The 24,262-nt window shown below is 45.0% G+C and overlaps 1 protein-coding gene across 1 annotated transcript in view; it reads right to left on the bottom strand.

Moving 5' to 3' along the window:
- Window positions 1–3,306, bottom strand: part of LOC121578058 (interferon-induced protein 44-like) — a 30,579-nt gene extending 27,273 nt beyond the window's left edge. Inside the window, exons 1-3 of the mRNA XM_045223838.1 lie at window positions 3,216–3,306; window positions 1,554–1,604; window positions 1,287–1,320 (exon numbers count right to left, since the gene is read on the bottom strand). Of these exons, the coding sequence (XP_045079773.1) occupies window positions 1,287–1,320; window positions 1,554–1,599 (80 nt within the window). The 5' untranslated portion in view covers window positions 1,600–1,604; window positions 3,216–3,306. The remainder of the gene's footprint in view (window positions 1–1,286; window positions 1,321–1,553; window positions 1,605–3,215) is intronic.
- Window positions 3,307–24,262: the final 20,956 nt, after the last annotated feature.

The raw sequence follows: 24,262 nt of genomic DNA, 5'->3' as shown, positions 1-24,262 counted from the left end.
TACTTCTAAAACTATGGCAAGACCTGAAAATGGAGTCAAAGTATTGACTCATGGGTGTGATTACTTATGTAAATTAGATATTTCTGTATTTCATTTTCAATACATTTGCAAAAAAACGCTAAAAACATGTTTTAACTTTGTCATTATGGGATATTGTGTGTAGATGGGTGAGCAAAAACATACATTTAATCAATTTTTACTTCAGGCTGTACCACAACAAAATGTGGAATAAGTCAAGGGGTATTAATACTTTCTGAAGATACTGTATTTGTAGGATACAGCCTAATGTAAATAGCCTACAAATACATATAGCTTATTATCATTGCACTGTTTGCGAGGAGAGCTTTATTGCGAGTACGCATTTCTTTGGATTGTGTAGCTTACTTTGTATTGCTGTATCATAAATAACGTTTGATTTGATTAGCTTGAACACATGGCTACAATATACCCTACCACAGACTAAAAGAAAAGAGATAGGTGAACTATCAATTCATAGAATTTATTTGCATAGATTAAACATGCTATCAAGTCAATTGACCAAATAGTGAACATAAATCATTACTATGTAGAATTGCAGGAAAATTGTTTTAAAACAGCCATAAAATGAAAATTTTGGTGTGGTGTATTCATGCATATCAATAAACTCTGACCTAAATGCCAACTTGACCCAATTCACATTTCCAATTGCCCACTCTGACATACAGTACCAAGATAGAACGGGCCCTGCGTCTCAACCAATAGCCAATGTAGGCTATTGGTAGGCTAAATATCCCAAGCAGGGCTACAGCAATTTCCAGAGAGGGTCAGGCTCCTTGGGCTTTGCAGTGGCCACTCTGGTTTGGGTGTCCTCGGCGGAACGGTGTCACCTTAACCAAGTGGTCACATATTGTTCTGGATTCCACTGCGCAAGATGGGGTCCATGGAGTTTTATGAACTTCAAGGCAGACACATGATAAATTTGGTTTAAATGGTCAAGCCTCCGACGGGCCTCCGCAGTACACACGTTCCCTATATTCTTCATCATTCTCGCCACCACCAGAAAGAAGACAGGGAAGAAATCACCACTTACCTCCCTCTAGGCTGCTATACATATTTATTTGGTTTTTCATTATAACGTTTTTCATTGATTTTTAATGGTGATTTTAAATACTTTATTTAGAATTTATCCGAATTAATTTTTCCAGAAATAGTTTTACCAGCTCTGTGTTTTCTCAAAATGAAAAAGGTGAGGGAGCGCAACTCCTTCATCCTCCCTATTTGGGTAGACAGTATAGTAGGCTACTTACCTCCAACATGTTCTCCTCCATTCTTGGTCAAATTCTGTGTGACACACATGGGACACATTTGGATTAAATTAACTTAATTGTTGTTTTCCAGATTCCAATACCCCCATCTCTAATTTTCTAAAGAATTTGAGGATTTTGATTACAATGACACACAATAAATGAGAGTAGACTACAGTGAATGATATGTACTGCCTTGGGACTGTTGTCAATGAAGAGCCGATTTAATCACTATAAGTGTATTTTAGAGATATGTCATATGTCTCTTACCCTTTGATGGTGGTGGTGGTGGTGGTGGTGATTGCGTTTGGCCCATGTTTGCTTTTCAGAGGGGGAAAATAAAAATAGTTTTTGGGGTGAATAGTATATCATGTCTGTACTGCAGCTATCCACGTCTGCTAAAGGCCACATACAAACAGATATGTTCGTGATTTATCTCTACCTGAAAATACATGATCTAAGTGATTGACAGTTGGTCTTCAGCAGTCATAAAAGTATTTACTTTGATGAACTACTAAAATAGTGATTTTGTCAGACAGCATAGGCAGCAGCTCTTTAGAGATGATGACTTGGAATGAAACGTACAGTGCATTCCACTGAATACATGCATTTTCTGTACTACACTGAACAAAAATATAAACGTAACATGTAAAGTGCTGGTCCCATGTTTCAAGAGCTGAAAGAAAAGATGCCAGAAATTTTCCATACGCACAACAAGCTTATTTCTCTCAAATGTTGTGCACAAATTTGCTTACATCCCTGTTAGTGAGCATTTTCGTATATTTCTGTCTGTAATAAAGCCTTTTTGTGGAGAAAAACTCATTCTGATTGGCTGGGTCTGGCTCCCCAGTGGGTGGGCCCCTGCCCAGTCATGTGAAATCCATAGATTAGGGCCTAATTTATTTATTTTAATTGACTGATTTCCTTATATGAACTGTAACTCAGTAAAATCGTTGAAATTGTTGCATGTTGCGTTTATATTTTTGTTCAGTATATATTTACTGCCCTATTAACACATTTGTTTTAAAACAGTGATAACATTACACTATTTTATTTTCTATTTTAGGACACTGAGCGTATCTGAAACAAATCTGTACAAATTATTTGATGAAACTTTTGAATCTGGCCATATAAATAACACAAAGATATGTTAAATCAGGTAATTCCAAATTGAAGTCTGAATTAACTATGCTTTCAAGTGAATGAAATGCGTCATACTGATATTGGAAAATTCAGGAAAGCAGAAGAAAGATCATCAGGCAATCATTGTGTATTTCATCTTTCTTAGAACAGAAGATACTGTATGTTCCTGAGAGTCTTAGCTTTCAGGAATGGGGTCATAATTACTAATAGCCCAAACCGTTCCAAGGCTGGAGCCAAATTCATGGGAAGGAAACAAATTTAACATGCCACACTAGCTTTGGAAACCGCTGGGTGCAGAGTCCGAAGTCGTCCGCATTGTCCTAAAGTGTGCAATTTCACAATTATTCGACCATCAAAAACGGTCATTTACATAACAATGGCTAACTGTGAACTTAAACACCTTCTCACAAAGCATCTGTTTTGATTATGCAGAGATGGTTGATTCTGCTCTTCACAAGTCCTCACTGTCAGCCCTAGCTGTCAGCTGTTTGTGAAAGCAAAGGCAGGTGGAATGCAATTTTAATGGTTTACAATTCAATTTCTGTTATAGTAAAATGTGTTATTTTGTATTTATCGTATATGCTTAATCTGTGTCCGGGAAACCGCCCCATAATGTAGAGGCTGTATAGGAACAATAAAAGACAATGTAACACATTTCCCTAGTGCACAAATTACAGGGAGCTTCCACAAACATTGCAGTATAGTAATTCGATTTTTCCTTTTACATTGAAAATGGGAAGAATATACTGTACTGTATGTATATCAAGCAGGTCCTAATGACAGACTTACCTTGTTAGTACTAGTCCCTCCTGAGACTGAGATGCTGATATAGTTGTGAAAAACGGATTGCAGCTGCATTTATATTGCTACAATCGAAAGTGAAATTGACTGGTGCAGTGACTTTCACTTTCCAGTGTTAGATATAGAATAACTAGATCATTCTACAAATCTATCAACTGGAGAGGGCAGTCTAGCTCTCCTATTTCTATACCCATTTCCTCTAAATTGGACCATTACAGGAATAGAGGGGCCATAGTTTCACTTTCAATATGACTCTGTTTTATGACTGCCCCATCTCACTGAGGATCTCAAGTTGAAGGCCGACCTGGACACTGCAGGCTGTTGTATCCAGAAAGCAGGATCCCCAATTATAGTCATTGGGAAAATGGCAATCTTTGTGGTCAATATTCATGTAAATAAAAACATTTCAGAAGACAATTAAAGTACCATAACTTGCTTCAACAGTGCCTTCAGAAATAATGAATTCATACTCCTTGACTTATTCCACATTGTGTTGTGTTACAGCTTGAATTCAAAATTGATAAAATATATTTCTTTCTCACCCATCTACACACAATACCCCAAAATGACAAAGTGAAAACATGTTTTTATAAATTTTTGCTAATTTATTGAAAATGAAATACAGAAATATCTCATTTACATAACTATTCACACACCTGAGTCAATACATGTTAGAATCACCTTTTACAGCTGCCAGTCTTTCTGGGTAAGTCTAAGAGCTTTGCACACCTGGATTGTACAATATCTGCACATTATCCTATTTTAAAAATTCCTCAAGCTCTGTCAAGTTGGTTGTTGACCATAGATTGTCAAGGCGATTTAAGTCAAAACTGTAAATAGGCCAATCAGGAAGAGTCAATGTCATCTTGGTAAGCAACTCCAGTGTACATTTGGCCTTGTGTTTTGGGTTATTGTCCTGCTGAAAGGTGAATTTGTCTCCCAGTGTCTGTTGGAAAACAGACTGAACCAGGTTTTCCTCTAGGATTTTGCCTGTGCTTAGCTTTATTCAATTTCTTTTTATTTAAAAAAAAAACCTCCCAAGTCCTTGCTGATGGCAAGCATACCCATAACATGATGCAGCCACCCCCATGCTTGAAAATATGGCCGAAACATAACGCCTTGTATTTAGGACATAACGTTTATTTCTTTGCCACATTTTTTGCAGTTTTACTTTAGTACCTTATTGCAAAAAGAATGCATGTTATGGAATATTTTTTATATTGTTCAAGCTTCCTTCTTTTCACTCTGTCATTTAGGTTAGTATTGTGGAGTAACTACAATGTTGTTGATCCGTCTACAGCCATTAAACTCTGTAACTGTTTTAAGGTCACCATAGGCCTCATGGTGTAATCCCTGAGCAGTTTTCTTCCTCTCCCACAACTGAGTTAAAGTGTAATTAATAACTTCACCATGCTCAAAGGGATATTCAATGTCTGCTTTTTTTATTTTTAGCCATCTACCGATAGGTGCTCTTCTTTACGAGGCATTGGGAAACCTCCCTGGTCTTTGTGGGTGAATCTATGTTTGAAATTCACTGCTCAACTGAGGGACCTTACAGACAATTGTATGTGGGGTACAGAGATGAGGTAGTCATTAATAAATCATGTTAAACACTAATATTGCAGACAGAGTGGGTCCCTGCAACTTATTATACATTTACATTTTCGTCATTTAGCAGACGCTCTTATCCAGAGCGACTTACAAATTGGTGCATTCACCTTATAGCCAGTGGGATAACCACTTTACAATATGTATTATTATTATTATTATTTTTTTTTTTTATGTGACTTGTGACATTTTAAGCACATTTTTACTCCTGAACTTATTTAGGCTTGCCATAACAAAGGGGTTGAATACTTATTGACTCAAGATATTTCAGCTTTTCATTTTTTATTAATTTGTCAAAATTCCGAAAAACATTATGGGATTTTGTGTGTAGGCCAGTGACAAGATATCTCAATTTAATCCATTTTAAATTCATACGGTAACACAACAAAATGTGGAAAAAGTCAATGGGTGTGATTGTGTGAATACTTTCTGAAGGCACTGTATTACACCAGATGTATGTCCTTGAACCGATTATAAAAAATAAAAATTAAAAAATCACACAGAAGAAATTATAAGGATCATTTAGTTGCTACCGGCAGCCTGTAGTACCCTGGTCGGCCTTCAACTTGAGATCCTCAATGAGAGGTCGTCACTAGTTACCACAGCCTAGTAGAGATTTTAAACCTAACCGTAACCTTAACTACTCTGCTAACCTTATTCCTAACCCTAACCTTAAATGAAGACCAAAAATCTCATTTTTCTTTTTATAAATTTTACGAGAATATTGTATATATTATAGCCAATTTTGACTTTGTGGCTGTGCTATCTAGTAGTTTTTTTATTTAAAAAAGACAAGTAGTTTAATATTGGAATGTATTTGGAAATAGACTTGGAAAGTATTATAAAATACTCAAATACACTCCTATGCATTTAACCCAGGTAATTGAAAATACTATTTGAAATAAGTATTTGAAAATACTTTCAAATAGTAGGCTATTAATAGGAAATTATTTGAAAATACTTCCAATAGAAGAAGTTGATTTGTGCCACATTATTTGAAAATGTATTTGGTTCATTAGGTAGGCTGGTCAGAGTTTGGCAGGTTCTAGCAACATCCCATAGCAACGGACACTAACAGCTAATCGAATCCCATTGTGACCCGGGGATGAACACTATTTGGCATGACAGGCCCTATTATAAACAATATGAATATCATTTTTTAAAATATCCCTCCTACTTAGCTATTCAAAAAAAGGGCGGGACCTTGGTTTTATCTGTTCTCTAACCTGAATGTTGAACTTGCAGAGGCTGGCCAGTGAGGCAGAACACGTTCAGCGAGGCCATCCCTGGCACGACAGCATCAAGGTAACACTACTGTAACACACCCAACCAGCACACTGTCTGTATTTGAAATGTATTAAAGATGCAGCAGAGGTTTATGATGCTAAGTAAGCACATCACTTGTTGATGAAGAGTAGTGATGATATCAACAGTAAATGTTCACCCCACCATCATTGTCTCCTTGCTCCTCATTCACTATGGAACTCAAAGGTTTACCACCACTTCTGTTTCTAGAGTCAAATATAACAATTTCCAAATAATAATCTACTCAGAGTTACAAAGCTTAGAATGCGCTCATCCCATCCCACACTGCATCATCCATCATCCATCCTCGTGCACAATCAAATCAAATCAAATTTTATTTGCCACATGCGCCGAATACAACAGGTGTAGACATTACAGTGAAATGCTTACTTACAAGCCCTTAACCAACAATGCAGTTTTTCAAGAAAATTAAAAAGGTGTTAAGTAAAAAATAGATAAGTAAAGAATAATTAAAGAGCAGCAGTAAAAGAAAATAACCGTAGAGAGGCTATATACAGGGGGTACCGGTACAGAGTCAATGTGCAAGGGGAACCGGTTAGTCAAGGTAATTGATGTCATATGTACATGTGGGTAGAGTTAAAGTGACTATGCATAAATAATAAACAGAGTAGCAGCAGCATAAAAGAGGGGGATGGGGTGGTGTGGGGTGGGGTGGCAATGCAAATAGTCCGGGTAGCCATGATTAGCTGTTCAGGAGTCTTATGGCTTGGGGGTTGAAGCTGTTAAGAAGATTTTGGACCTAGACTTGGCGCTCCGGTACCGCTTGCCGTGCGGTAGCAGAGAGAACAGTCTATAACTAGGGTGACTGGAGTCTTTGACCATTTTTTGGCCTTCCTTTGACACCGCCTGGTATAGAGGTCCTGGATGGCAGGAAGCTTGGCCCCGGTGATGTACTGGGCCGTACGCACTACCCTCTGTAGTGCCTTGCGGTCGGAGGCCGAGCAGTTGCCATACCAGGCGGTGATGCAACCAGTCAGGATGCTCTCGATGGTGCAGCTGTATAACTTTTTGAGGATCTGAGGACCCGTGCCAAATCTTTTCAGTCTCCTGAGGGGGAATAGGCTTCAGTTATTATAGGCAATCAGTCATTATTGCGGCCAGGGTGGTCTGGTCTGAGATCACCAGTTAGGGACAGAGGACGGAGCTCAGGGATGAACTGGTTCCACAGTGCTGGGGCATATTTAATTATTTTCAAATAATTTGGCCAAATCAGCTACTTCTATTTGAAGTAAAAAAAAAAAATCCTATAAATAGCCAAAACTATTATTAAATAATTATTTCCAAATACATTATTTAAAATATCCCTAGGACCAAACAGACCTGGGTTCAAATTGATGGAGTATTTAAATATTTGTATTTGAAAATACACTTGTCTTTGAAAGTAATTGAAAAAGCCTTAATAGTATTTTTACTCAGGTCTGGAATGAAATACAGAGGTTTAATTTGTGGAGTTTCTTTGTCACAGGACAGGGTCTGTGTGCTTCAGATGAGCATTTCCTATTTATTTTATACTTGTTGAGGGAGTATGGTCGGTAACTCTGGTCAAAGTCACAATCTGGGCCTACCAGGAGTGGAACATGCCGTATTATGACACCAAGGCAGAGTTAGACTATGTGTGTAGAGAGTGAAATGCTAATTTCTACACATCCTCTAGCTCAGTGGTCACCAATCTTTTCTGAGTCAAGATCACTTTCGCAGTCAAAAAGCAAGCCAAGATTTACCGCTAAATTTTCTTTTTCACATTAACATAATAAAGAACAGTTGTTCTTCTCAGACCATATTATATTTCAAAACTCGAGCTTAGATAACAAAATAGATCAGTTGGTGTTGCACTTGCGAGGCACAGCTGAGCATGAATTAAAATAATTGGCAAATAATTGGCTTTTTATTTTACTGCTGATTGTACCTGCATCTGATGGTCATGGTGCTTTCAAGACAACTGGGAACTCAGGGATAAAAAGGAGGTAAAATCATGATGTCAGTGATCTTCAGGACGAAAAGTCGGTGCTCTAGAAAGATGCCCGAGTTTCCAACTTGGAATTCCGAGTTGGATGACCGTTCAAAAATATTTTTCCCAGTCCGATCTCGTTTTTTTCTGAGTTCCCAGTTGTCTTAAACGCACTGAAGTCGGAAGTCGGAGTTGTCCGAGTTCCAAGTTCCCAGTTGTTTTGAACATGGCATTAGTCTCAGAGGAGCGAGGGAGAGAGCAGCGGTCTCTGCTCTCTCCTTCCTTTCCTCCGGTGAGACTGACCAGATAGAGGGGACACCGGCTTCCACCTGATGACGAAACTCGAGTCGCACCGCATACGCATCTGCCTCGTGCACAAATTCATGTTGCTCCTATGACCAGAGAAAGTGAAATATTCCTTGATATTAAAATAGACACGACAAGCTGCTAATAATAATAAAAACACAGTACGGAGAAGCGTGTTTTATGTTTTGTAAGAGTGTTGAATAAAAACAGTGTTGACAGTTCTGATTAAAAACTTAAACATGAACTTGTTGTGTAATCAAACTTGTCTGTACGTGAGTAAAATAACTACTAACAGTGTATCTTTATGAAGGCACATTTATTGCCAACTTGACGTTGCTTCACATTACATGCCACATGATAGAGAGATGCTTTCCTCATGAACCCCTACATTCCCACAGGCCCTCATTATCATATGGCCAATCAGGATGCAATGCGCAAATAACACCACATCTCCCCTTTTCAGAGAACAAAGGGTAGACTGCCTTTGTCTCAACAGACCTCAAGGGATTATTCTGCCCTTATGTCGGTAGGTCTGTTCCTGCCTAGTTCTTCTGGAACATTTCAACAAAGTCATGAACATTAAATATTTTCTGTAAACTTTAACCCAAAATGCATCTCTTTCTTTTAACTCAAATCTACCTCACAGGTAAGTTAGAACTGTAACAACCTGACAGCTGTTATTTGTTTATTTTAGTTTTTTAAATCTTTTTTTTAGCTCAGTCTTTTGTTCTTGTTGCTCTGATTTATAAGTCCAGTGTTTGAGGTTTAACTATTGCTCGCCCAGACCTTGTTCTGGGTGTAGCAGGTACAACCATGATTACCTTGGGTGTTGGTGCTTCTGGCAATGTGGTGTGTTGGAGTGGTGAAGACACTTGAATCTTCTCCTGCGTAGCGTTGTTGTTCTCAGGTCCATCCATAGCGATGAGGTGATGTCTGTTCCTGCGGACAGACCCATGGGAACTTCCACCATGTAGGATTGTGGTGCTGCATATTCCCTTAGCACTGTTCCTGTGATATTTGAGTCAGTCACCCAAACCTGTTTTCCAGGTGGGAGTCTGCTCAGATCACTGACTCTGTGACGCTTGTTGAAGGTTTGCTGATCCGCACTCCTTCTCTCCTTTTCCTTTGAGCTGACCGCAGCTGTGTTTGAGAGTGATGGGTCTAGCAGCGATGGGAGTGTTGGCACTGTGGTACGAAGCTGTCGTTCCATCAGCAATTGCGCTGGGCTGAAGCCATTATGGAGTGGAGTTGACCAATAGGCCAGCAAAGCAAGGTAAGGGTCAGCTGCTGTCTTGAGGAGGTTATTCACCGTCTGAACGGTGCGTTCCGCCTCTCCGTTGCTTTGCGGGAAATTTTGACTGTTGGTGACATGGTAAAATCCATACTCTGCAGAGAAGTCTGAAAGGGGTCTTCCGGAGAACTGAGGCTCATTGTTCTTAACCAGGACCTCAGGTATCCCATGGCAGGCGAAGATGGAATTCAGATGAACTACGACGTCTGCAGACTTTGTTTGTGACTGGTTTGCGATTTCCACATACCTTGAGAAGTAGTCCACCACTAGCAGATAGGTGGTGCTTTTCAGAGTGAACAAGTCCGCTCCCAGTCTTTGCCAGGGTCTCTCAGGAAGTTGTGATGGTATGAGTGGTTCTGTGGGGTTTGTGCACTCTTTGATGCATGTCCTGCAGTTAAGCAGAAGTTTGTTCAGTTGCTGGCTGAGTCCAGGCCACCACACAGCCTGTTGTGCATGTTCACTGCACTTGACCACACCTTGATGACCCTCATGCAGCTTAGTGAGGACATCATTTCGTAAGGCTGATGGAATGACAAGTCTTTTTCCTTTCAACAGAATACTGTCATGCACTGTGAGAAAAGTACAGTACAGTTTCAGCAGTCATCCTTCCTTACACATTGTCATGACTTTTGAGCACACACTGTTGGCTTTGAGTTGTTCTCTCATATTGTCCATGTAGGAAACACTCACTGGAAGCTGTTCCATGATGGCATCCACATAGATATTTGTGCTCTCCATGAGCTCCTTTTCTGCAGAAGTAGCTTTGGCTTTGACTGGCCCACGTGACAGCGTGTCTGCAGTCCACAGTCTCTTTCCATGGACATGAGCAATCATGTATGAGTATCTCATAAGTCTCATCCTGAAGCGTTGGATTCGTGGGTGAAGGGTGTCCAAGGGTTGTCAGCTCCTCCTTGATCTCTTTGTTTGGGTCGTACAGGGCTAGCACAGGTGTGGGTGTCAGCTCCTCCTTCAGCTCTTTGAAGGCTCTGACTTGATCGGCCCCCCAGTACCAGTGGTTTTTCTTTGAGATTAGGTCTCTGAGAGGTTTTTCCTTTTCTGCTATCTGAGGGATGAACTTTCCCAGCTGGTTCACCATTCCTAGGAAACTCTGCAGCTCGCTGTCTTTGGATGGCTCCGCCATTTCCTTGACAGCCTCTGTCTTTGTCTGGTCAGGCTGTACTCCTTTGTCCGATATAATGTGGCCCAGGAACTTCACTTCCTGCTTTGACAGGTCACATTTGTCCATGTTCAGAGTTAAGCCGGCTTTTTCCATCTTCTGCAATGCAGCATGAAGTCTTGCATCATGCTCCTCCTGTGTTTGGCCCCAAACCAACACATCATCCATGTGGCAGACCACACCTTCCAGTCCTTCAGTGACCTCTGTCTCATTCTGTTCCGGAAGTATTCAGGTGCTGAAGCGATGCCGTAGTAACGTCTGGCAGGTGTGATGAAGGTTGTTAACTTAACTTACTCCTTGGCTAGCTGGATCTGCCAGAAGCCCATGTTCGCGTCGAGCTTGCTGAAGATCTTCACCCTGGCTAGTGACCCAAGGGTCTATTCGACAGTGGGAAGTATGTATTTTTCTCTACACACTGACTCATTGAGACTGGTGAAATCTACAAATATCCGCACGTCCCGTTCTTCTTTGGGACAACCACCATGCTGGCGCACCAGTCCGTAGGCTCCTCCACTCCGGTGACAACTTTGAACCCTTGCTTGCGCTCTAGCTCTTTCTTGATTTTTGGCAGCAATGTCAGAGGAATCCGTCGTGGAGTGTGTTGAGTAGGGCTTTAGCTTGATGGTATATGGTTGTTGTGCTGTGCCAAAACCGCTGCACAGCTTTGGATAGCTTTCTTTCAGTGTCTGTAAATCATTGCTGTCAAGTCGAGCAACTAGCTCAAGCTTTGTTATAGCTGGTCTGCCTAGTAAAGCTGTGTGTAGATCTCTGATGACATACACGTCCTCCAGTTTCTCCTTTTCTCCCTTTCGTAGAACCACACTTGCGACACCGATCACGTCCAGCAGTGCTCTTCCTGGTCTGATCTGGCTTGCTGGTTCCTGCAAAAATGTGATTGAACACATTGTCTGGGATAATAGTCACATCGGCACCAGTGTCTATTTTGAATTTCATATCCATCACTTTAATGACAATCATCCATAAGTCACCTCTTGCTATTATTGTTCCTTAGAAAATGCTGTCATCCTCTTCTTGAACCTCGTTTACGGCTCTTGATGACATACAAACACGTTGGTAATTTCCCTTTTTCCCACAGGAGTAACACACTACTTCATTAGCTGCACACTGTGCTCTTGGATGTGCAGGGATTTTGCCAAAGTTTCAACACTGACTGCTTTTTGTCATTAGCATTTCCATGGCTTTCTCATGCTGGAATTTCTGTTTCCGCTGGCTGCTTTTCTGCATAACTCTATCCACTGAGCATGCCTCTTTTGTTGTTATTGTGTCACCTCGCAGGCAACTTTGCTGCTTTTTCACTTCTTCAATTTGTCTTGCCATCTCAATGGCTCTCTCTAGCATGAGGTCTCTATCTAGCTGCATACGTTCTGACAGATGCATGTCTGCTAACCCAACGACTAGCCTGTCTCTAATTAGTTCATCATGCAAAAGTCCATAGTTGCAATACTCTGCTAGGACATATAAGGCTGTGACAAAAGAATCCACTGTTTCATTTTCCCTCTGTCTCCACATGTTAAAGCGGGCTCTCTCATAGATCACGTTCTTTTTCACAATAAAGAATGCATGAAATCCGTCTCTTACTTGTCCATACTGTTTTTGCTCTAGTTGGTTTAGGTTTAGACCCCTCAAAACGTCATCTGCTTCGTCACCCATATAGTACATGAGGGTGTTTACCTGGTTCTCCTCAGTAGATGTGTGAAGATTACTCGCCTGACAAAAACGCTCAAACCTCCTAATCCATTTGGTCCATTCTTACGGTTTAGAACTATCAAACAGCTCTGTTTGCTAAATGGAGCACTTGGGCCTGTATGTGTGAGTATCTGTGCCCCTCCCGCTGCACCTTGCAGAGGCAGCTGGCCTCTTCCTCTACCCACTGCTGCTGGTGGCTGCTGTGCTTCTCCCGCGACGTCTTCCATGCTGATTAGCCTCCTCTATTTTCTTCCCAAAACTTTTCAACCCGGTAAGCTCAACTCTGTTAGTAAATACACTCGTTCAATCCCGCTTCCGACACCATGCCGTGTAATCAAACTTGTCTGTACATGAGTAAAATAACTACTAACGGTGTATCTTTATGAAGGCACATTTATTGCTAACTTAACGTTGCTTCACATTACAAGCCACATGAGAGAGAGATGCTTTCCTCATGAACCCCTACATTCCCACAGGCCCTCATTATCAAATAGCCAATCAGGATGTAATATGCAAATAACACCACAGAACTCACTCATGAAAACAGCAGCTCTTTGCTGTATTCTTTGACAGTCTCTCTCTGGTCATGTATTTTTAAAAGTTTTGAAATCTCATGTAGGCTAGTATCAAACTTCGCTGGAAGCTGTAGGCACGGTGCTATCCGATCTGTAGCTATCTGATTGACCAGCACAGTGGGCACACTCGATTTAGCCACAGATCTCCCAGTCCACCGGGTAAGCAGAGTTTGTCTCTTCAGACAAAAAAGGTTCAAAATGGGAACACTTTGTCTACTCGGTGCGCAGGGCTTCTGAATCAAGTGCACCTATAGCCAACTGTGCAACACAAATAATATTTAAAAAATGAGTGAAAGCCTTTATCGTTGGCTTTTCTACAGAAATGTTTGGTGATCGACTAGGAATGCCTTGAAGATCGACCAGTTGGTGACCACTGTTCTAGCTCATATGTTGATAAAGCTTTTGAAGTCTGCTGAAGAATTTAGTGGTAGTAATATTGTGTGTGTGTGTACCTACCTTTGTACGTGTGTTAGCAGTACTCCCTGCAGGACGGTGATGGGGAAACAGCGAGCCCTCCACTACAGGTGGAGTTTGTGTATGACCCCAACTTCAAAAATAAGGTCAACTACTCCTTCACAGCTGTTCAGATCCTCACGGACATCTACAAAGGAGGTGAGTGTCACATTTGTTAGCAATGGTCAATGAATGTCTTATGATTATGTGATTTAGCAGGGATTTTGCGATTCAGTTGAGACAATGACCCCGTACACACTCAGGTAGTAGCCTATACAACTGATGTAAAACGCCTTTGACACAATGTGTCCATACATACTTCGGAACATTAGAAAAAGTTTAAGTTTAAACTTTTTCTCTGTCTCAAAATGCACATCAGACAATTTAAATCATGGATGTAGTTGCACGTGATTAAACGCTACACGTCAGTGTAGCTGTAGGTGGGTGTGGTGGTGGAATCAGGCGCAGGACGTACAAAGTAATTCAAAAGACTTTAGTGGTTTAGCAATAAGCACAGCACGAAAATAAATGCCCTGAGGCAAGAAACTCCGCACGCAGGCGAAATCAAACGGGCGCACTAAACACGTGCGACAGAATACTCCAAAATACAAATGGAGAGCAGCTCAACCGAGCAAACTGTATAGACACAAGCTATACGCACGACAGTGAGAACAATAACACACAACACTAGACAAACACAACGAGAACTTATAGGACACTAATTACACTAAACGATAACAGGTGTAACAACAATCAGACAAAAGCAAACGAACATAGAAACATGCAACGGTGGCAGCTAGTATTCCGGAGACGACGAACGCCGAAGCCTGCCCGAGCAAGGAAGAGAGGCAGCCTCGCCCGAAACCGTGACAGTACCCCCCCCCTTGACGCGCGGCTCCAGACGTGCGCCGACTCCGGCCTTGGGGACGACCAGGAGGACGCGGAGCAGGGTGCGTCGGGTGCCCACGATGGAATTCCGTCAGGAGAGACGGGTCCAAAATGTCTCTCCTCGGCACCCAGCACCGTTCCTCCGGGCCGTACCCTCCCACTCCACTAGATACTGGAGACCCCCATCCGACGTCTCGAATCCAAGATGGACCGCACGGAGTACGCCGGTGCCCCTCGATGTCCAATGGGGCGGAGGAGTCTCCCTGATCTCACTTTCTTGGAGTGGGCCAGCTACCACCGGCCTGAGAAGAGACACATGGAACGAGGGGTTAATACTTTTATACTCAACAGGTAGTTGTAATTTGTAACACACCTCGTTCAACCTTCTCAGGCCTTTAAATGGCCCTACAAACCGCCGACCCAGTTTCCGACAGGGCAGGCGGAGGGGCAGGTTTCTGGTAGAGAGCCAGACTCGATCACCAGGTGCGTACACGGTCCCTCACTGCGGTGGAGATCGGCGCTCGCCTTATGACGACGGAGGGCCCGCTGCAGGTGGACGTGTGCAGCGTTCCATGTCTCCTCCGAGCGCCGCACCCACTCATCCACCGCAGGAGCCTCGATCTGGCTCTGCTGCCAAGGTGCCAGAACCGGCTGGTAACCTAACACACATTGGAAAGGGGTTAGGTTAGTGGAGGAATGGCGTAGGAAATTCTGGGCCATTTCGGCCCAGGGAACGTACCTTGCCCACTCCTCCGTCCGGTCCTGGCAGTATGTTCTAAGAAACCTACCCACATCCTGGTTCACACGTTCCACCTGCCCATTACTCTCCGGGTGGTAACCCGAGGTGAGGCTCACCGAGACCCCCAACCGCTCCATAAAAGCTCTCCAGACTCTGGAGGTAAATTGGGGACCTCGATCAGACACAATATCCTCGGGTACCCGTAGTGCCGGAACACATGGGTGAATAGTGCTTCGGCGGTTTGCAGGGCAGTAGGAAGGCCCGGCATAGGGAGCAAACGACAGGCCTTAGAAAACCGGTCCACAACAACCAGTATTGTGGTATTCCCCTGTGAAGGAGGAAGGTCAGTGAGGAAATCCACCGAGAGGTGAGACCATGGTCGTTGTGGAACGGGCAGGGGTAGTAACTTACCCCTAGGCAGATGTCTAGGCGCCTTACACTGGGCGCACACCGAGCAGGAGGAAACATAAACCCTCACATCCCTCGCCAACGTGGGCCACCAGTACTTGGCACTAAGACAGTGCACTGTCCGGCCGATACCAGGGTGTCCAGAGGAGGGTGACGTGTGAGCCCAATAGATCAATCGATCCCGAACCTCGAGCGGAACGTACTTCTGACCCTCCGGGCATTGAGGTGGACTAGGGTCGGTGCGTAACGCCCGCTCGAGTTCAGCATCGACCTCCCACACTACCGGTGCCACCAGACAAGACTCCGGCAGTATGGGAGTGGGCTCCACGGACATCTCCTCCGTGTCATACCGCCGAGACAGTGCGTCTGCCTTACCGTTCTGTGACCCAGGGATGTACGTGATCTTAAAGGTAAACCGGGTCAAAAACATATTCCACCTCGCCTGGCGAGGGTTCAGCCTCCTCGCTGCCCGGATGTACTCCAGGTTACGGTGGTCCGTCAAAATGAGGAAAGGGTGTTGAGCCCCCTCAAGCCAGTGCCTCCACACCTTTAGGGCCTGTACCACGGCTAACAGCTCCCTGTCCCCTACGTCATAGTTTCGCTCCGCCGGACTGAGCTTCTTGGAATAAAAAAGCACAGGGGCGGAGTTTAGGTGGCGCGCCGGACCGTTGCGAAGCACGGCTCCTACACCCGGCCTCTGACGCGTCTACCTCTACCTGAAATGGCAAAGAGGGATCCGGATGCGCCAGCACCGGGGCCGAGGTAAACAGGTCCTTCAGCCTCCCAAACGCCCTGTCCGCCTCGGCTGACCACTGCAGACGCACCGGACCCCCCTTCAAAAGAGACGTTATGGGAGCTGCCACCTGTCCAAAACCCCGGATAAACCTCCGGTAGTAATTCGCAAACCCCAAAAACTGCTGCACCTCCTTCACAGTGGTTGGTGTTTGCCAATTACGCACGGCTGACACCCGGTCTACCTCCATCTTCACCCCTGACGCAGACAACTGATAACCCAAAAAGGAGACCGACTCCTAGAAGAACAGACACTTCTCTGCCTTGACATACAGGTCGTGCTCCAACAGCCTCCGCAACACTCGGCGCACCAGGGCCACATGCTCGACTCGGGTAGGCGAGTACACGAGAATGTCATCTATGTACACGACCACCCCCTGCCCCTGCATGTCCCTGAAGATCTCATCCACGAATGATTGGAAAACTGAAGGAGCGTTCATCAACCCGTATGGCATGACAAGATACTCGTAATGGCCCGAGGTGGTACTAAAGGCTGTCTTCCATTCATCGCCCCCCCTAATGCGCACCAAGTTGTACGCGCTCCTGAGATCTAATTTAGTGAAGAAACGCGCCCCGTGCAATGACTCCGTCATGGTCGCAATCAGCGGGAGTGGATAACTGTACTTCACCGTGATCTGATTGAGACCACGGTAGTCAATGCACGGGCGTAACCCCCCATCCTTTTTCTTCACAAAAAAGAAACTCGAGGACGCAGGGGAAGTGGAGGGCCGTATGTATCCTTGTCTCAGAGATTCGTCTATGTAAGTCTCCATAGCTCTCTTCTCTTCCTGAGACAGAGGATACACATGGCTCCGTGGGAGCGCAACTCCTGCCTGGAGGTCTATCGCACAATCTCCCTGCCTATGGGGAGGCAACTGCGTCGCCCTCGACTTACTGAACACAATAGCCAAATCCCCATACTCAGGGGGAACGTGCAATGCGGGCACCTGGTTTGGACTCTCCACCGAGGTAGCCCCTACGGAAACGCCTAAACATCGACCCACACACTGGGCAGACCACTCCATCAGAGCCCTCTCCTGCCACGAAATAGATGGGTTATGGGTACTCAACCAGGGCATGCCCAGCACCACCGGATACGCAGGCGAGTCGATCAGAAATAGCTGGATCATCTCCTGATGACCCCCCTGCGCACACATCCTAAGTGGCGCCGTGACCTCCCTGATCCGCACCCAACGGGCGGCTATCTAGGGCATGAACGGGGAAGGGAACGTCAACAGGGAGAAGGGGAATCCCTAAGGCTAAACAAAATGTCTTATCAACAAAATTCCCAGCCGTGCCTGAATCTACCAGCGCCTTATGCTGGGAATGAGGTGCTACCTGTGGAAAACGCACAGGTATACAGAAGTGTGCAACAGAGAGCTCTGGGTGAGTGGGGCGCCTACTCACCTGGAAGGACTCCCCAGTGCGGGACCTGTCGTCTTCTCCCCTAGGAGGCCATCCCCAGCACCTAGCCGCGGTGTGTCCTTCCCGACCACAGTTGGTGCAGGAGATGGACCCCCTCGTCATCCGACCCCTCCTCTCTCTAGCGCCAGCGCCCCCGAGCTCCATGGGGCACGGCTCGGAGGCGCTGGAGGGTGAAATGGACGGACCCCCTCGGGGACGTCCCGCGGGTAGCTAGCAGGGTATCCAGCCTGATGGACATGTCGACCAACTGGTCGAACGAGAGGCTGGTGTCCCTACAGGCCAGCTCCCTACGGACGTCCTCACGTAGACTACATCGGTAGTGATCGATGAGGGCCCGCTCATTCCACCCTGCATCCGCCGCTAGAGTACGGAATTCTAAGGCGAACTCCTGGGCACTCCTCTTCCCCTGCCGGAGGCAGAACAGACGCTCCCCCGCCGCTTTCCCCTCCGGGGGATGGTCGAACACCGCCCTGAAGCAGCGGGAGAACTCATCGTAGGTGATGGTGGTAGCGTCTATTCTCCTCCACTCTGCGTTGGCCCATTCCAACGCCTTACCGGAAAGGCAGGAGATCAGGGCGGACACGCTCTCATGTCCCGAGAGCGCCGGGTGCACGGTGGCCAGGTAAAGCTCCACCTGGAGAAGGAATCCCTGACACCCGGCAGCGGTCCCATCGTAGGCCCTCGGGAGCGAGAGTCGAACTCCTCTGGGTTCCGGAGCGGGAATGGGCTGACTTGCCGATGGTGCGGGCAGGGAGGATGGTGGTGGAGGTGTCCCTCGGGTCTCCCAGCCTCGGATGGTGGTGATCACCTCCTGCAGTGCGGACCCCATCCGCAGGATCTGGTCATTCTGCTCGCGGACCCTGTCCTCCAGCGTCGCCTGTGCTGCTGCGGCTCCTGCTGATTCCATTCTTGTGGTGTGTTATTCTGTCAGTGTAGCTGTAGGTGGGTGTGGTGGTGGAATCAGGCGCAGGACGCACAAAGTAAGTCAAAAGACTTTAGTGGTTTAGCAATAAGCACAGCATGAAAATAAATGCCCTGAGGCGAGAAACTCCGCACGCAGGCGAAATCAAACGGGCGCACTAAACACGTGCGACAGAATACTCCAAAATACAAATGGAGAGCAGCTCAACCGAGCAAACTGTATAGACACAAGCTATACGCACGACAGTGAGAACAATAACACACAACACTAGACAAACACAACGAGAACTTATAGGACACTAATTACACTAAACGATAACAGGTGTAACAACAATCAGACAAAAGCAAACGAACATAGAAACATGCAACGGTGGCAGCTAGTATTCCGGAGACGACGAACGCCGAAGCCTGCCCGAGCAAGGAAGAGAGGCAGCCTCGGCCGAAACCGTGACAGTTAGCTGTTTCCCATTAGATAACCTGGCACATTTAGCCCTATGTAAATCTAACCCGCTGGCAGTGATTATTTCCTGTAATAGATTCCATATCAGCCTATCAAAGATCTTAGACTTTATATCCACCAACCAATGGCATTTCTTAAAATAGGTCAATTTTGCCACCAGTGGGATATTTTAAACCTCCAAATTCAAAGTTTACTTTTGTTCCACTTGGTCGGTCACAAGTATAGTGTGCCAATATTGCATGATGCATCCTTGACTAGGCTACTAGCTACTAACGTTAGACAATATTCAAAAGGCACGTTTAAGCATATGACAAAATCCCACATTTTTGCTTATCTGTTTCGAAGTGAAAACATGTTTTAGACATTTTTGCAAATGTATTGAAAATGAAATACAGAAATATCTAATTTACATAAGTATTCACACCCCTGAGTCAATACTTTGTAGAAGCACCTTTGGCGGCGATTACAGCTTTGAGTCGTCTTAGGTATGTCTGTTTCAGCTTTGCACATCTGGATTTGGGGATTTTCTCCCATTCTTCCTTACAGATTTTCTCAAGCTCTGTTAAGGTAGATGGGGAGCGGCGGTGAACAGCAATCTTCAAGTCTTTCCACAGATTTTCAAAGTCTGTGCTTTGGCTGGGCCACTCAAGGACTTTCACATTCTTGTTCTGAAGCCATTCCAGTGTTGCATTGGCTGTATGCTAGAAGTCATTGTTGGAACGTAAATCTTCTCCCCAGTCTAAGTTCATTTGCACTCTGAAGCAGATTCTCATCATGGATTTGCCTGTATTTGGCTCCATTCATTGTTCCCTCTATCCTTACCAGTCTGCAGCTGGAAAGCATCCCCATAGCATGATGCTGCCACCACCATGCTTCACGGAAGGGTGGGTGTTAGACTAGTGATGAGCTTTGTATTCATTTCAAGGGGTTACATTTTTGTCTCATCAGCCCACAGAATCTTTTGCCTTATGTGCGTTTTCACGTGCCTTTTTGCAAACTCCAGGTGTGCTGTCATGTGCGTTTTTCTCAGGAGTGGCTTCTGTCTGGCCACTCTCCCATAATAACCAGATTGGTGAAGTGCTGTAGAGACTGTTGTCCTTCTTGCAGGTTCTCCCATTTCAGCCAAGGAACTCTGTTGTTCTGTCAGAGTGGTCATCGGGTTCTTTGTCACCTCCCTGACCAATGTCCTTCTTTCCCCGGTTGCTAAGTTTGGTCGAAAGGCCAGCTCTAGGCAGAGTCTGGGTAGATCCATATTTTTTCAATTTCCCAATGGAGGAGACCACTGTGCTCTTGGAAACTTTCAACACTCTAGAAATTGTTTTATACTCTTCCCCAGATATACTGTATGCCTCGTCACAATTCAATCTCGGAGGTTCCTTGGACTTCATGGTATAGCTTCTGCTCTGATATGCACTGTCAACTATGGGATCTTATATAGACAGGTGTGTTTCTTTATAAATCATGTCCAAACAATTGAATTGGCCACAAGTGGACTCCAATCAAGTTGTACTGACATCTCAAGGAAGACCCAAGGAAATGGGATGCACCTGAGCTCATTTTGGAGTGTCATAACAAAGGGGTGTGGATACTTATGTAAATTAGATATTTCATTTTCAATAAATGTGCTTACATTTCTAAAAACATGTTTTCACTTTGTCATTATGTCCTATTTTGTGTAGATGGGTGAGAAGAAAATCAATTTAATCCATTTTGAATTCAGGCTGTAACACAACAAAATGTGGAATAACTGAGGCGTGGGAGCCTGACGAGCTGGATGAGGCGTGGAGACCTTGACGAGCAGGCTGAGGAGTGGGAGCCTGAGGAGCTGGCTGAGGCGTGGGGTGAGAATCTGCCAAGCCAACCGAGGCTTGTGAGCCTGACAAGCCAGCTGAGGCATGGGAGCCTGACAAGCCAGCTGAGGCATGGGAGCCTGACGAGCCAGCTGAGGCATCCCCGGTTGCTTCGGCAGCGGCACCAAGACCTGACATCACCATAAAAATCAAAAATAACACACTGATGCTTCCAATTGTGGTGTCTGCATTCTGTAACGACAGAGGCTGGGAGACGGGAAGCAAGTACAGGGTGAGGATTTAATAATAAATAGACATGAAACAAAGCAAGAACAGCGTCTGGACGAGAGAAACAAAACAACATCAATCCACACACAGGAATGAAACTGAGGAAGTGACAGATATAGGGGATGCAATCAATGACGTGATGGAGTCCAGGTGAGTCCAATGAAGCGCTGATGCGTGTAACGATGGTGACAGGTGTGCGTAATGATGGGCGCCAGGGAGTGGGAGTGGGAGTAGGCGTGACAGGCACACTTAACCAGCATGGCTACCACAGCATTCTGCAGCGATATGCCATCCCATCTGATGTATGCTTAGTGGGACTATAATTTGTTTTTCAACAGGACAATGACCCAGAACACACCTCCAGGCTGTGTAAGGGCTATTTGACCAAGGAGAATGATGGAGTGCTGCATCAAATGACCTGGCCTCCACAATTTCCCGACCACAACCCAATTGAGATGGTTTGGGATGAGTTGGACCGCAGAGTGAAGGAAAAGCAGCCAACAAGTACTCAGCATATGTGGGAACTCCTTCAAGACTGTTGGAAAAGCATTCGTCATGAAGCTGGTTGAGAGAATGCCAAGAGTGTGCAAATCTGTCGTCAAGTCAAAGGGTGGCTACTTCGAATAATCTCAATATAAAATATATTTTGATTTGTTTAACACTTTTTTGGTTACTACATGATTCCATAGCAGGAGTCGTCGGGTGCGGTTGTGTCTCTCTCTAGCGGGAGGTAAGCTTGGCTTGTATGGTGTCGAGTAAAGCTTAAACCATGTATTTAGATTGTAGGTAGTTTATCTAGGTAGTTATCGTAGGTTATCGTAGGTTATTGTAGGTAATTATTGTAGGTAAGTATTGTATTCGGCTGAGCTCGCTGAAGGACGAGGCTAGCTAACCCACTACCTGGACTAGCTAGCGGGTAGCTACTGGTAACTATTAGCAACTGTGGATAGTTGTTTTCAATGTTATTTCACGCTTAAGAGTACCTGTAATTATGCCAGCTAGCTGCCTACCATTCAGCTGTTTTTCTAAACCTCATTATCTGAAGCGTTAACGTTAGGTAGTTAGTAGCTACTGTACTCGAAATGTAGCTAGCTTGTTGCTACCTGGATAGCTAACTAGACAATAGCTGGAACGACCTAGCGAACAGACGCGAACTGGCTGAATCGATTCAGTGGCTAGCTTTGCACTTAACTGGCTAACAGTAGCTACTAAGGGTAAGTTATAACCTACATTTGTGTTTTGTTTTTACATACAGGTAACCAGAGTCGTTCAAGGGAATTCGGGACATGGGTGACTAGTTAACGTTAGCTTGGCTCTCTGTGTGTTCGTGCCGTGGGAGGATGGGTTTTTTCGTTGGCAGAGAGCAATGGCTAGCTAGTATGCTAACTATTCTAGCTAACTAACTGGCTGAATAAGTTGACGACGGACTCACTCAAACTGTCAAAACTAACCCAAAACTTTACACAACGTTAGACACGGACACGAATGATCTGCTTGGCGTGTTAACACACTGATGGTTTGTTGTAACCGAGTATTGGTGCTAAACCGTGTTATTGGAGGCTGGCATGCTAGTTGGCTATGGCGTCATAGGATTCGGTGCCCTGGACGATTTTCACGGAAGTATACTGTACCAAGTTAGCTAGCTGAATAAACTCAGTTAGTCTATTCCTAGAAAACATTGAACCGCTGTAGTTTACAACAATTATAATTTCTTTAGTGGAAGTTGGGAGAGTTATAGTTGAGTGTTTCAGTGAAACGTAAGTGAGGGAGGCCCCGCTCTCTCGCTTTCCCAGATGTTTAGTTCATTTCATTCCGATCTCCTTTGCATTATTGTAGCCATTTTCTGTACCCTGTCAACTATGTGTCTGTCTATCCCTGTTCTCTCCTCTCCACACAGGCTATACAAACGCCTCACACCGCGTGGCTGCTGCCACTCTAACCTGGTGGTCCCTGCACACATGACCCACGTGGAGTTCCAGGTCTCCGGCAGCCTCTGGAACTGCCGTTCTGCGGCCAACAAAGCAGAGTTCATCTCAGCCTATGCTACCCTCCAGTCCCTCGAGTTCTTGGCGCTGACGGAAACATGGATTACCACAGAAAACACTGCTACTCCTACTGCTCTCTCCTTGTCTGACCATATGTTCTCGCATACCCCGAGAGCATCTGGTCAGCGGGGTGGTGGCACAGGAATCCTCATCTCTCCCAAGTGGACATTCTCTCTTTCTCCCCATCTGTCTATCTCCTCATTTGAATTCCATGCTGTCACAGTCACTAGCCCATTCAAGCTTAACATCCTTATCATTTATCGCCCTCCAGGTTCCCTTGGAGAGTTCATCAATGAGCTTGACGCCTTGATAAGTTCCTTTCCTGAGGATGGCTCACCCCTCACAGTTCTGGGTGACTTTAACCTCCCTACGTCTACCTTTGACTCATTTCTCTCTGCCTCCTTCTTTCCACTCCTCTCCTCTTTTGACCTCACCCTCTCACCGTCCCCCCCTACTCACAAGGCAGGCAATACGACTTGACCTCATCTTTACTAGATGCTGTTCTTCTACTAATCTCACTGCAACTCCCCTCCAAGTCTCCGACCACTACTTTGTATCCTTTTCTCTCTCGCTCTCCTCCAACACTACTCACTCTGCCCCTACTCAGATGGTAATGCGCCGTCGCAACCTTCGCTCTCTCTCTCCCGCTATTCTCTCCTCTTCCATCCTATCATCTCTTCCCTCTGCTCAATCCTTCTCCCTCCAATCTCCTGATTCTGCCTCCTCAACCCTCCTTTCCTCCCTTTCTGCATCCTTTGACTCTTGTTGGGATTTGTTTTCTCATAATTTGATCTGTATGTGATGAATAGCTTAGAAGGAATGCATTAATGATAAGCATAGGTTTGTACTATACTGATATAAATTGTTTCACATAACAGGCTGTGATTC

This window comes from Coregonus clupeaformis, chromosome 12 (genome assembly GCF_020615455.1).
Source record: "Coregonus clupeaformis isolate EN_2021a chromosome 12, ASM2061545v1, whole genome shotgun sequence".
Taxonomy (NCBI): domain Eukaryota; kingdom Metazoa; phylum Chordata; class Actinopteri; order Salmoniformes; family Salmonidae; genus Coregonus; species Coregonus clupeaformis.
This window is presented reverse-complemented; position numbering and strand designations above follow the sequence as displayed.